At 42.2% G+C, this 14,728-nt stretch overlaps 1 protein-coding gene across 5 annotated transcripts in view; it reads right to left on the bottom strand.

The window, feature by feature from the left end:
- ctdp1 (CTD (carboxy-terminal domain, RNA polymerase II, polypeptide A) phosphatase, subunit 1) overlaps positions 1–14,728 on the bottom strand; it is a 293,011-nt gene that overhangs the window by 192,370 nt on the left and 85,913 nt on the right. For all 5 annotated transcript variants that reach the window (XM_048595768.1, XM_048595765.1, XM_048595764.1 and 2 more), the window contains exons 7-8: positions 9,206–9,372; positions 1,378–2,508 (exon numbers count right to left, since the gene is read on the bottom strand). In XM_048595768.1, the coding sequence (XP_048451725.1) occupies positions 1,378–2,508; positions 9,206–9,372 (1,298 nt within the window). The remainder of the gene's footprint in view (positions 1–1,377; positions 2,509–9,205; positions 9,373–14,728) is intronic.

Genomic DNA, 14,728 nt, shown 5'->3' with positions numbered 1-14,728 from the left:
GTCCAGGAGGCCATCAGGTCTGATTGTACATGGATCAACTCAAAGACATTTTAGTAATATATACATTGTCTTAAATAACATGTCTCCAGACCAAGTGCTTATTTTCCCACATTGCTGTAAGCAATTCTATGCAATCCACAATCTAAAACACATCTTGAGACATCTACTATCAACTGAATGTAGAATTGAACTGGATCCGAAGGATAACAGACAACCAACTTTGCCAATCCTCTCTCCTTTGGAATTCACTGCTCCCACATGCTCAGTGAACCTCTCTTTCCATGTAAACTCTTCTGTTCATACTTGAGGCCAACCCCGCAATCCTGCCATCTCACATGGTCTCTCTACTGCCAGTCTCTCAATCACCAGTAAAGACATTTCCACCTTCTCCTTTCATCACTCGCCAATCAGCTTCCCATCTGTTCCTGCGAAAAAAAATCAACTTGCCTATGGCACTTTCAGTTTCCTACTGTCTTGGCTCCAACCTCAGACATTTGCTACTGATACCCTCATCCATGCATCAGTTACCTCAAAGCCTGTCATTTCTGATGGTCTCTTCGCCAGTCTCTCATCTTCCACAAGCTGAAACATGAACTCCGCCAAAATGCTGCTGCCCATGTCATACTCACACAAAGTCCAGCTCATTCAATACCCTGCAGCTCACTGATTACACTGGCTTCCAGTCTACCAATGCCTCAATTTTAAAATTTTCCTCTTGATGGTCGAATTCTTCCAAGATCTTAGCCCTCGCACAATGTTCTATTCTTTTTGTCCTGCAAATCTCCAGGAATTCTGCATTCTTCCACAACTCCAGGCTCGCATACACCATCCACTCTTTACACTCCTAGGACCTATGCTCTAGAATTCCCTCCTTAAACCCCTCTCCTCTCTCCTAAGATCAGGCTTGAAACCGGACTCTTTGTCCAATAGTTTAGACACTTGTCCCAGTAGTTCTTTCTTTGACTTGGTGCCACCTGCTCTCTTATTACACATCTCTGAACACTTTGGATGTTGAAGGTGCCAAATAAATGCAAGTTATTGTTGTAGGTTTTCTCACTTTAACTGACAGAATTGTGGACAAGACTAATACTGTATTTGAAGTAAACGGTATATTCCTAGATACATAATCCCACAGTAAAAAAGGGATTGAAAAGGGAACTAATTAATATATGCAGCCACACTGTAGGTCATGAACAGATAGCCATATCTGTGTGATGAGATGCAGCATTGTGAATCAAAGTGTCAAACAATCCAACACCTCCTTTTATAATGCAAGTAACAATGGCAATCCAACTGAATACACATATTTTAAAGAAATAATTCTTCACTTGTTCTACAAAAAAAAAAGAATTGCAACACAGACATGAATGTACTCACCGGGTCGAGCTGCAATTAAGTGAGTTGTCCTGTTGGGGTCTTTGGGATTTAAACACAAGGTTTTTTTAACCTTGGCTCCAAGTGCAGTGGCATGATACCACTCTCTTGTCTTTTCTATGGGGTAGTTTGTAGGGTAGAGTCCACTGAATATTATCGTTGTGCCTTCGAGTGCCTTGCTCTTCAGTTCCGGAACAATCTTTCGCAGGTCAGGCACTTGTCTCTCCTTTTTGAGGTACTTCTCATACTGGGCAAAATACTCTGTGTGGACATGGACCAGGATTGTTTCCAAGTACATCAAGTGGTCATCCTCATCTTGGTCCTCCTCTTCCACATCCATGCTCTGGTCCAGAGACTCACCCATTGTAACTCCAGACTGTTCACTATTCTGAGACTCGGTTTCAGCCTCTTTCTTATCGGTGCAGCCATTTCCGACATCACCCAGCGAGTCCTGATCGTCATCGCCCTCAGGACCTGGATCAGTGCTTTTATCCTGTGAATCACACCCCGGTAGATCACCTGCCTTTTCCTTGTCCGAGTGGTTCAGTTTTGCTTTGGCCGACACAGGTCCATCTTTCCTCGGTTTCCTGGATTTCACCTCAGTCGAACTCTTCTGCTCCTTTTCAGCATCTAAACTCGAGGTCGGCGACGGTGACGTGGTGTCTCTTTTGCCCTCCTGCGAGTCGCTGTCACTGTCGCTCGACAAATCAAAATCAAGCTCGCTACTAACCTGAGTTAAGTGACTTTCGGCTTCCTTGCCACATTGCTCCACATTACTTTCTGCCAACCTAACACCGCACTCAAGTGAGTGGTCCAATTCATCCACTTTCACAGAAGCGTCAAGTTCAGCAGTTTTGGTGCGAGAGTCATTGGCATCGCATAAAGATTTCCTCTCGTTTGCTTTGTCGCATGATTCCCTGACGCTAGGACCGCACTTTAGAGATTCAGCACATTGCGAAGGTTCTTCATTAAGAACACTACTGCTACCATTTTGTTTCTTCGAACACTCTCCAAGACCATTACTCCGCTCTGTTGCCTCAGACTCTGCACTGGCCCCGTCAATCGTGCTAGCAGCGTCAACGGAAACGGATGCCAAATGTTCCGAGCTCTCTGCAGGCTTTGTGGAATGGTTTACTGAAGAACGGAGAAAGAAGGAAAACAAAATTGACTCATTTTCAGCTGAAACATCGATTCTCTAGCAAACATCACTGCGCATTAACAGGCTCAAAGAACAAACAGCGCAATTTTCAGTTCGAGGTAAATTGTTCAAATTCTCACTGGTTGGTGGGTGGGACAAGGGTTAAGGGATACCATTTGAGCAAACTTGGGTTTTGGGCAAGAGATGTTTTGGGTGGGGGGAGGCGGAGAGAGGGTTTGGATGGAGGGAGAACTCTAGCAACAGGTTACGATTCACAACTTGCTACCTATGAAAATGGTAAAAAACGAGTTGATGAAAGATTTCAAAAAGGAAAACAGATAGGTACATGACTGAAATAAAGCTAAAGGGCTACGGGGATACAGTGGGGCAATAAGCCAATTGGACTGCTCTAAAAATAGTTGGCACTTATTCAATAGCCAATGAGCCTCTTTCTGTTTCTTAATGATTCTATAAGTCGTTGCTCAGTAAAGTGAAGACAAGATGGGAATAAAACTTTGAGCTTTAAACCTGTGCCAACCTACAAAAATAAAACTTCTCTGTTCATGTTCTGAGATCATAGAATCAAGTGTAGGACACTTAATTCCTTGAGCCTGTCCTGCCATTCGTACAAGACCATGGCTAATCTATATCTCAACTTCACCTCTCCAATTTATTCTGAAATTCTTAACAAGCCTGCCAGCCAAAAATTTGTCCATCAGTGGCACACATTAAATAAACCAAGTGCTTCTTACACTAGCTTTTAAATTCCTTTTTATTCAAAGATAACTTCCATACAATAAGTTTTGACCTTCCCCTGACTAAGACAGAGGCAACAATGGAATGCAGGCAGCAACAAGATGCTGCCAATATTGTGGTAGAAAACCTGCAATGTCAATGCGAAGATGGCATTGTCTGCTTCCATTCCTTTCATCAGGAACAGAAATGGTCCCACACAGTACAGCACAATGTTAAATTCTGAATACTTTGAAGACATTTGGGTAAAGGCAAGAACAAAAATATCCCATCTCTACATTTCGTCAGGATTTACAGGAGCATTGTGACCGACCCAATTATCGAATTATTAAAAGAAAGACCTTGGCCTTTTCTCACCCTTCGTCCACAAGGGAGACTGTAAAGATGCTTGAACAGTTGATTTGTCAGGAAAGGATTATTTGAGGAAGAAGTTAAAACCCACTTAATGCGAGATAATAGAGAGATGTCAAAGCACATCTTGGAAGGATACTGGAAAGAAATAGGAAGTAATGCCAATCAAACACAAAACTGGAGATCTTGCTCAAGATTGACATGCAAACGTCAATCTGGTGATACAGTTCAGGAGAGAAATCGTATCTGCAACATCTTCCCAAGATTAAGGCTGAGCAAAGAACTAAGACCACAAAAGGGCCACAACTGAAAAACTGCCCGACAACAAGCCTACCTGAAGACAATCCTTTGCAGGTAAACTTTCCAAGAAATGGAATTAACCTGGGCCGACAATGTCTGTAATTGTTCCTACAGGCAATGCTCACATTCAATACCAACACAGTAAAATGAAACTCTTCCAGAATTCGATTAATAGTACAAACTATGTGCCAATGTGGTTCCTGCAACTTCATGTATTGCAGCTCAGCTCACAAACCAAGCTACTATTTTTTTTAAACAGAAAGTAATGTTGTTTTACTGTTTCGTGGTTTTAAAGTTCAGGTTTTATATATCTTGGTTCTATCACTGCCTATGTCTTTTAAAAGAACACACCACTGGATACAAGGTTATACCCAAGCAGAAAACACTGAAATTCACAGATTCAGCATTACAAGAATCTCTGACCCGGATGGCTTGGTTAAGGTAAATCAGTAGAACTACACCCCAATCCCCATGGGGACGTATTTACCAGCAGGTCTGTCTGCCACTTAAAATCACCCAAGCAAGAATGAGGAAATCCAACGTGAGTTACATTACTAAATACAGCAATTCATCGATTCATGGAGTCATACAGCATGGAAACAGGCCTTTTGGTCCAAACTGTCCATGCCGACTAGATTTCCTAGTTGCTGAACCTTTTCTTTTTTTTAATTCGTTAACGGGGATGAGGACGTTGCTGGCTTGGCAGCATTTATTGCCCATCCCTAATTGCCCAGAGGGCAGTTAAGAGTCAACCACATTGCTGTGGGTCTGGAGTCACATGTAGGCCAGGCCAGGTAAGGATGGCAGTTTCCTTCCCTAAAGGACATTAATGAACCAGATCGGTTTTTCCGACAATGGATTCACTGTCATCATTAGACTCTTAATTCCAGATATTTATTGAATTCAAATTCCACCATCTGCTGTGGCAGGATTTGAACCCAGGTCCCCAGACTGTTATCTGGGTTCCTGGGTTAACAGTCAAGTGATAACATCACTAGGCCATTGCCTCCCCACTGGAACTAATCCCATTTGCCTGCATTTGGCCCATATCCGTCTAAACCTTTCCTATGCACATACCTGTCCAAAAGTCTTTTAAACTTTGCAATTGTACGCACTTCTACCACTTCCTCTCCCAGTTCACTCCATAATTGCACCACCCTCTGTGTGAAAAAAGTTGTCCCTCAGATCCCTTTTAAATCTTTCTCTGCTCATGTTAAACCTATGCCCTGCAGTTTAGGACTCCCCTACCCTGGGGAAAAGACCTTTGCTATTCCCCTTATCTATGCCTCTCATGATTTTATAATCTTCTATAAAGTCACCCTTCAGCCTCCTACACTCCACGGAAAACATCCCAGCCAATCCAGCCTCTCCTTATAACTCAAATTTTCTAGTTTCGGTAACATCCTTGTAAATCTTTTTTGCACTCTTTCCAGTTTAGTAACTTTGTTCCTATAGCAGGGAGACCAGAATTGTATGCTGTATTCCAAATGTGCCCTTAAAATGTCTTGTACAATTGTTACATGGCATCTCAACTCCTGTATTCTATCCTCCGACCAATGAAGGCAAGCATGCCAAACACCTCCTTCACCACCATGTCTATGGGTGAACCACTTTCATGGAACTACATACATACAGCCCTAGGTCTCTCTGTTTGACAACACTCCCCAGTGCCCCAACATTAACTGTAAAAGCCCTACCCTGGTTTGTCTTACCAAAATGCGGCACCTTGCATTTACCCGAATTCAACTTCATCCGATAACAGTGTGAAGCTGGAGGAACACAGCAGGCCAAGCAGCATCAGAGGAACAGGAAAGTTGATGTTTCAGGTTGGGACCCTTCTTCTGAAGAGTCTGATTTCTGAAGAAGGGTCCCAACCAGAAACGTCAACTTTCCTGCTCCTCTCATGCTGCCTGGTCTGCTGTGTTCCTCCAGCTCCACAGTGTGTTATCTCTGACTCCAACATCGGCAGTTCTTACTATCTCTAAACTTCATCTGACATACCTCAGCCAACTGGTCCAGTTGACCTGAGAGTTGTACTCTGAGATAACCTTCTTCACTGTCCACTCAACCACCAATTTTGTTGCTTTCTACAACTTACTAACCATGCCTCCTATATTGTCATTCAATTTCAGTGAAAGAAAATGACTGCATTGCACAGGTTAACACATTGTTAAACGTTATGGATGATCTACAATACAGTGTACTGCGAATTCTCAACTTGGGTGCACTAGTCGTTTGATTTGACTTACAGCATTTTCTTCTGATTCATTCGTCAATACAAAGGGCAGACTGCAGAATCCTGGTCTCATGTTAAGTCATCTAAATTCACCATTTTCTTTTTAGCCAAAAGAGAAGTCAATACGAAGTGGGTGGGTGGGTGGGTGGTGGACGAATACCATGCACTGCGATGACGTTGCCAGGCAGCAAACAAAGATTACCAATGTTAAGAAATGTGCAAAAAACTATTCAGCAACAAAAGGAGAAAATTAGAATTCACAGGGAGCACTAGCTGATACAGTATCGAGTCTTTTATCTTGGGCTCCCAAGTTCCAAATTTGTCCTGAAAATAGAGGAAATTTAAAGAAGATGTAATAACATTCCAAAAACCTTACTTTCAGCCACTGCTGTAGGCAAATGCAGAAGGTAATCTGCACAGAGAGAGGTCCCACAAAAAAGTAAAATCATGAATGGCCAGGTAAATAGGTTCTTTTCTTGGTTGGGGCAGGAGAGGTAGTGCAATTAGTGCAAAGTGAGTGAAGTGTGAAGGAACGTGATCTATAACACATGTCTGACGATAAAGATTTCATTGTTCTGCCAACTCTCGGGACAAAGTGAGAACATATAGAATCTCTATAATGTGGAAGCAGGCCAAATATTTGCGGAGTCTCCATCTACTTTGTAGAGAGATCCAACATTGGGATCAAAGTTTAGTATTATAAAGATGCTGACAGTCTGGTGCGTGGGTAGAGGTGATTTCCGGATGGAAAACGGATGGTTGGGTTAGGGAGGCGTGAACAGAATTTCTTTGCATGCTCTGTACACATTGTATGCAACAGCGTTGAAAGGTTGGGATAAGTACAGTTGCTAGAGGTGGAGGGAAGAATGTGGAAAGTACAGTTTCAAGGGAGTATTATTGCATCATCCTGCTCGCAGCATGAGCATCAGAGTCTCATGAAAAAGCAAACCACAGACTAAGGCTGCAAAAGACAGCCTGGCACTCCCTGGTGTTGTTCAGCATTTCTGATAAATGTGACAATCTTATTGGAGCATCCTGGAATGCAGCCACTGGCCTGCAGGATGCTGTGTTGGCACAGTAAGTACTGTGATTAAAAGGGAAATTATAAAAACAACTCCTTTGCTGCAGTTGAAGAGCACAAAGTCAGGCTCGAGGGACTTCATGACAAAAGGTACATGGTTGATAAGTAGCCCTCACCCCATAACTTATTCCACCTTGTTTTAAATGGGTGACTCCTAACTTTTAGACAACAATCCTAGTTCCATATTCTCCCATAAGTGAAAGCATCCTCATCCTTTCCAAATCTACCCTGTCCCAATCACTCAGGATTGAAATAAATACAACCAAGTTGCTTCTTATTCTTCTAAACTTCAGTGAATGCAAGCCTAACCTGTCAAACCTTTATTTACAAGACATTCTACCCATTAATCTAGTAGATGGATCTGTCTCCAAAGTACCTGTTCTTTCCATTGTTCACAGCATATGGATATTATAGGCTGGGACCTTTTTCCACTGAAGCACATGAGATTGAGGGGTGACCTTATAGTGGTTTATAAAATCATGAGGGATTGGATAAGGTGAATATCAAAGGTCTTTTCCCTATGGTAGGGGAGTTCAAAACTAGGAGGTGTTTTTTTTTTAAGGCGAGAGGAGAAAGATTTAAAACGGGACCTGAGCAGCAAATTTTTCACACATAGGGTGGTTCATATGTGGAATGAACTTCCAGAAGAAGTGGTGGATGAGGGTACAGTTACATCAATTAAAAGACATTTGGATAGGTACATGAACGGGAAAGAGGGATATGAGCCAAATGCTGGCAAGTGGGACTAGTTTAGTTTGGGAATCTTGGTTGGCATGGACGAGTTGGACAGAAGGGTCTGTTTCTATGTTGTATGACTCTATGACTCTGCATTAATCAGCGATGAGAAGCATGAAATTCCCCTCCAGGCTGACTATTCAACTGTAACCTTGGTACATCTTTAGCAGCACATAGGCCATTACAGCAGGAATCCCTAGTGGCAATTTGAAAAGTTATCCAATACATTTTTGAGAGACATACGCCACCATAAAAATACTACGTGCAGCTCAGAGATCTTTGTTATGTATGTTGTACAGCTCTGTCAATGCTCCCCTGCTGAGCCTCAACCACCAATTCAAATCCCCACTACGCAGCAGTATGTGAAACAGTGCTGTAAGCTCTAATAATATGCTACAACTTGTTCCTGCTTCTCCAGTGAGAAGCCCAGTGTTAATGCAGCAGATCTTCTAGTGACCAGACACTTGCAGGAAATAATACTTCAATTTACTTACTGTGAAATGAATACTCCAGTCTTGTTCTTAAAACCTTCTCCCTCAATAAAGCCTCTGTCTGGTACAGAGATAGTAGGAACTGCAGATGCTGGAGAATCTGAGATAACAAGGTGTAGAGCTGGATGAACACAGCAGGCCAAGCAGCATCAGAGAAGCAGGAAGGCTGTTTTCTGAAGAAGGGTCTAGGCCCGAAACATCAGCCTTCCTGCTCCTCTGATGCTGCTTGGCCTGCTGTGTTCATCCAGCTCTACACCTTGTTATCTCTGTCTGGTATTGTGCCTGGAGTGTGATCCAACAGGCTGCAAATGTCCCGGTCAGCAGTTTGTCTTGAGCCCAGATTTTCGCCACTTACTCTTCAACCATTCTGAAGAGTCAGCTTCGACTTAAAACGCTAACTCAGTTTCTCTCCCCACAGGTACTGCCAGACAGCTGAGTTTTTGAGGTACTTCGTTTTTTTTTATTAGTGCCATAAATATTAGGTGAGGAAACAAACTGAAACTCACTGAGGTCCCATTCTGCAGCTTATCCTTACAGTACAGTAGCAGAACAAACTTACAGATGGTTAAAACATAACTTTGCGCCCAATCCCCACTAACTGACTTCAATGGAAGCATTGCAGTGGGAAAGTGCCAAAGCTCAATTAAAAAAGGGTTTGTGGTCTCAACTACAGGTTCAGCAATTCAAATGAATGCTGTCTCTAAATGATGGGTATTACAGGGTGTCATAGGTTGATTTGCACTTACCCCTCTTTTTTGTCTGAACATCCCTTGATCCTGGCGGTGCATTGATATCCCCAGTCCCTTGAAAGTAGGTGTATTTTTTCACGGCTATTAGATTTGGTGCGAACTTCCAAACATCTTCACGATCGTCAATGATGCATACCATTGAGTCACCGCATGGAAAGAGGTTTCTAAATTGAGCAGAAAAAGATACCTAAAATATAAATGCCATTCTGAAATATGAAGAGTTCTACTCCTCCACTGAAATCCTAATTCCGTTTAATAACACTTATTACATTGGCAGGCTTACTGGTTTGAGAATTTAGGGAGATGTTGAGGAATATTCTTTGTCATTGCTTTAGCGATATTTCAGACAACATTTGAAAGTCTTTTCATTCACAGCTGATGGGTTCCATTTATAAACACTTCCATGGTCAGCAGGTCTCAACTATAAAGCCCAAGAAAGCATACTAATGTAGCAATGTAGGAAATGCGGCAACCCATTTGCAGACAGCAAGCTCTCTCAACCAGCAATGTGATTATCACCAGATAATCTGTATTTGTGGTACTGATTGTAGACAAGTATTAACTAGGATATTGTGGCCCCCCTCCTCGTTTCCAAAGTAGTGGCACGGAACTTCTTTTTTATATCACTTGACAGGACAGGTGGCTCACTGATGAAGGATTCATCCAAAAGACAGTCCACCTCAGACAATGCAGCTCTCCTTCAGTAACATTAGCCTTTGCATTCAAGGTCAGGACTTGAACCTGGAAACTTTTGACTCAATAGCAAGACAGCTACAAACTGAGCCACAGCATTCTTTACAACATTTACCCACAAGAAAAACGAACAAGTCTGTGCAGGACATCGCAACATGGAATCTTTGTCTGCACATGCCATTCTAACTTCATCTTACCAGTTACCATTTCTGCTAGCCGACTACTAATGGTCGTAGGGCAGCTCACTGACACAAGTAACACTATCACACACCTTGGTCAGTGCTGCTGCGATGTACTCTGATTCATGTTAAAATATTGTCTTTTATCTGCAGTTAACATGAGCGAACAGACAAGTTCTATCACCTCCACTTACATAATGCAACACTGTAAAACAATGTGTAGAGCTGGATGAACACAGCAGGCCAAGCAGCATCAGAGGAATGGGAAAGCTGACGTTTCCAGCCTAGACCCTTCTTCAGAAATGGGTATTTCTGAAGAAGGGTCTAGGCCCGAAACGTCAGCTTTCCTGCTCCTCTGACGCTGCTTGGACTGCTGTGTTCATCCAGCTCTACACATTGTTATCTCAGATTTTCCAACATCTGCAGTTCCTACTATCACTGTAAAACAATAGATGGTCAGTAAAGGTGCCTGTAGGGCAAAAAAAAAGTTGTTTTCACACTTTCCTCATTGATTGAGATATGCAAGATGCTGTGATTTCAAACAACAGTAATCATCTTTTAGTAAGCAATTTGTGCCAATATTATTTCTGTGTTCAACGAATAGCTGCTGTACAATTAAAATTTTAAGTTTAAAAGAAACAAATTTTAATTTCCATAGAAATCACTTTTAAAAAAAATAGATAGACCTCTGATTTATCCTATATTAGTTCTGATAAATGAGGTAAATGCGATTTCAAAAGAATAGTAAGCCATCTGCTTTTCTAGGGCTATCTCTTCCCCGCTGATTCCTAATGTTTGACTGCTTCCTCCCAGTTTATTAACTATTTCCCTATCAGTTCACCCATTCACTTGTGACCAGCTTGAGGTCATGTCTATCACGTGAGCAGCACAGGCATCGTTGATGATGAGCTGGTTCAGGATTGATGAGCTCTCTTTAAAGGTACTTCTTTCTGTTTATTTCTCTTATTCTTAAACTATTCAAAATGGCACCCGATCATGGTGACGGTGGAAAAGTTTTTCATTGTATTTTACTGTTTTTCTCACTGTAAAATATTCATAATAACAAATTCATTCATCATTGCTTCTTTTCCCGAGCTGCCATGTGTACTGATATTGTTATCAGAGCACCAAAAGGCACAGGTTAACTCGAGAACAAAACATAGTCCACCAGTGCTGTGGTGATGGAGTTAGACAAAGTAGGGTGGGAGGGGATGCATATGGAAAAGAACAGCGAAATAAACAATAGCATAGACCACATAGATAGAGTGGCCTGTTACTGGGTTGTGACGTTCAACACATTTCTACATAAACAGATAAATGAAAACTTTCTTGAGCTTTTTTTGATGCACCAGTGGAGTATGAATGTCACAGCCAAGTTGAACACTTATTACCCATTCTTAACAGCTCTCAGGAAGGTGGGGATGAACTGCTTTCTTCAGCCACTGCAGTCCAAGTGATGTAGGTGCACCTACAGGGTTGTTAAGGTCTGACTTAAAGGATTTTGACCCATTAACAGTGAAGGAACACTGATGATAGTTTCAAGTCAGGATAGTGAATGACTTGGAGGATAACCTTCAGTGATGGTGTTCATCTGCTGCCCTTGTCCTTCTAGATGATAAAGTTCGCGGATTTGGAAGATGCTGTTGAAGGAGTTACTGCAGTGTATCATGCAGACAATACATACTGCAGCCATCATACGCCAATGGTAGAGGGAGTGAATGTTCAATGTGGTTGATGGGGTGTAGATTAAGTGGCTGCTTTGTGCTGGATTGTGATGTACGTAGAGTCATCTTGAATGTTGCTCATCTAGACAAACGGTGAAGTATTCCATCTACTCCTGATCGGGCTTCCTGATGCCAGGCTTTGGGAAGTTATGATGTGAGTTACTCACCACAAAATTCCTAGCTTCTGACCTGCTCTTGTAGCCACAGTACTCAGATAGCCGACCATCAGTGTCTGGTCAACGGTAACCCCCAGGAGGTTGACAGGAGGGGATGTGGTGATGAAGCAACAGTCAGATTATCTCTTGTTCGAGGCTGTCATTGCCTGGCACATGTGGGACACAAATGCTACTGGTCAGTCCAAGCCTGAATGTCGCTCAGATCTTGTAGCAGTGGACATAGACTGCTTCAGTACCTCATCACCAGAAGCATTTTTGTTCATGCTGGGTATCAGTCCAATCAGTGGAAAGCTTTCCCTGGCTTTAAATCAGGGATAAAGTGTAATCTTTACCTTAATAGTGGCTTAATTCAAGTAAGGAAGCTACCAAAATACTACAATGACAGAAACAAAATCCATTACTAGGATGCAGGAAAGATAAAATGAGGAAGTAAAAACGGCAGAAACTACAAGATCACACGAGAGGATCGGCATTGGACAAGTAAGGTGTAACCATGGGACGCAGCAAATTCTGAAACTCTCTGTCAGCAAGGGAAGGCAAGAACAGCAAACTCTAAAACAGCAGAGTTTACAGAGAAAATGGATCAGTGCAATTTGTGCATCAAAATAGTCATTTGCAGAATAAATCAGTGGCACGATGTAAAGACAGGAAGAATGCGCCCTTTTAAAAGGTTCACAGCTGTTTAACTCAGTTAAGGACTTTCTTATTCATCATTCTTTTACTTGCAAGAGACAGTCTTCAGTCTGGTTGAAATTAGAACCTCCCTCAGAACAAATCCCTTTTATTTCCAATTCATTCATCAATGGGGTGAGGGCATCGCTGCCTAGGCAATATTTATTGCCCAGAGGGCAGTTAAGAGTCAACCACATTGCTGTAGGTCTGGAGTCACATGTAGGCCAGACCAGTAAGGACGGCAGTTTCCTTCCCTAAAGGACATTAACGAACCAGATGGGTTTTTCCGACAATCGACAATGGATTCACGTTCATTAGATTCTTAATTCCAGATATTTATTGAATTCAAATCCTGCAAATTCCACCATCTGCCATGGTGGGAATTGAATCTGGGTCCCCAGAACGTTATCTGGGTCTCGGGATTAACAGTCCAACGATAATACCACTAGGCCTGCTCTGCCATTCATTATGATCACGGCTGATCACCCAACTCAAAACCATGTACCTGCTACTCCCTATACCTTTTGATCCCTTTAGCCCCAAGTGCTACATCCAACTCCTTCTTGAAATCATACAATGTTTCAGACTGCTTTCTGCGGGAGTGTATTCCGCAGGCTCATCACTCTGGGTGAAGAAATATTTCCTCACCTCAGTCTTAAATGGTTTACCATACATCCTTGGGCTGTGACCCATGGTTTTGGACTCCTCCACTATTGGGAACATTCTTCTTGCATCTACCCTGTTTAGACCTGTTAGAATTTTATAGGTATCTATGACATGCCCATGCCCTCCTCCCCTAATTCTTCTGAATTCCAGCAAATATAATCTTGAATGATCCAACCTCTTCTCATACATCAGTCCCATCATCCCAGAAATCATTCTGGTAAACCTTCACTATACTCCATCTATAATAAGAAGACCCTTCCTCAGATAAGGAGACCAAAACTGCACACAATACTTCAGGTGTGGTCTCACCAATTCCCTGCACAATTGCAGCAACCTTTTCCCTCAGACAGTCATTAGGATATAGAATTCTCACTACGCTCTTCCTACAGGTACAAATCTAACGATTCCTTCATCAAGGATGCCCTGAGATTATGAAAGATGTTACATAAATGAAAATCCTTTATTTCTTTTTTCTACTCTTTTGCTGCTCATTTTATCCACATGCAGTGATGATCTAAATGACTCTCCCTCACGGAACACAGTAAAAACTTGAGCCGAACCCTTCCACATCAGAGGCACGCCAGCACTTCAATCCATAGCTTCAGCCAAAGCATTCAGCCACCCAACTTCAGGAACTATGTCTGCTTCAGAGAATCTCTTGCTTGTGTGCACATTGTTAGCTAAAGCGGGCATTTGCCATCTGCCACCTTAAAAATTCACTCCCTCTAACACTGGCACACCCATCATGGCATTGCAGCAACTTGCCAACACGTCTTTTAGATTCTACTGGAGCTAAAAGGACAAAGATATCAAAATAGATGGGAACATCACGCTCTCCAAACTCCCTCCCATACAGGAACTTTACATTGATGTTGCCAGGAACGGAAGATTTTGACCATCAGGAGGGATTGGATAGGCCATTCCGAAGATTCACACTGGACTCCAAATTATAGTTCTGTTTTCCTACGCACAGCTGCTGCCAGCGTTGAGTTTCTCTACACTCTCTGGTTTTCTTTTAGATAGGCTAGGGTTGTTTTTTGTTTGGAATAGGGAAAGTGAAGGGGAGATTTAAGTGTGGAATGTAGAAATTGTTAGGAGTTTGGATAGGATGGATAGAAAGGACCTATTACTCTTGGCAGAAGTCAGTGATCAGATTTAAAGGGTTTGGAACAAGAGTAGGTTGAAAGAAAGATCACCCAGAGGGTGATGGTTATCTAAAATTGTATCTTTTGAAAAATACCTCTGTGACTCTAATTTATAAAATTGTGAGGGCGATATAGTTGGTTGTTATTTGCATTTGTTCACTTTTCAGTGTTGCATTAGGTTTTCATGAATTTGAGTCAAGCGCTTTACAGAAGGTAGTGAAAAGTTTGGAGATACTGAGTTATTTTTAAGCAGGTTAACTGAAGT

This window comes from Rhincodon typus, chromosome 4 (genome assembly GCF_021869965.1).
Source record: "Rhincodon typus isolate 14 chromosome 4, sRhiTyp1.1, whole genome shotgun sequence".
In the NCBI taxonomy this organism is placed as follows: Eukaryota; Metazoa; Chordata; class Chondrichthyes; order Orectolobiformes; family Rhincodontidae; genus Rhincodon; species Rhincodon typus.
Note: the sequence above shows the minus strand (reverse complement) of the source record. Positions and strands in the feature narration are given on the sequence as shown.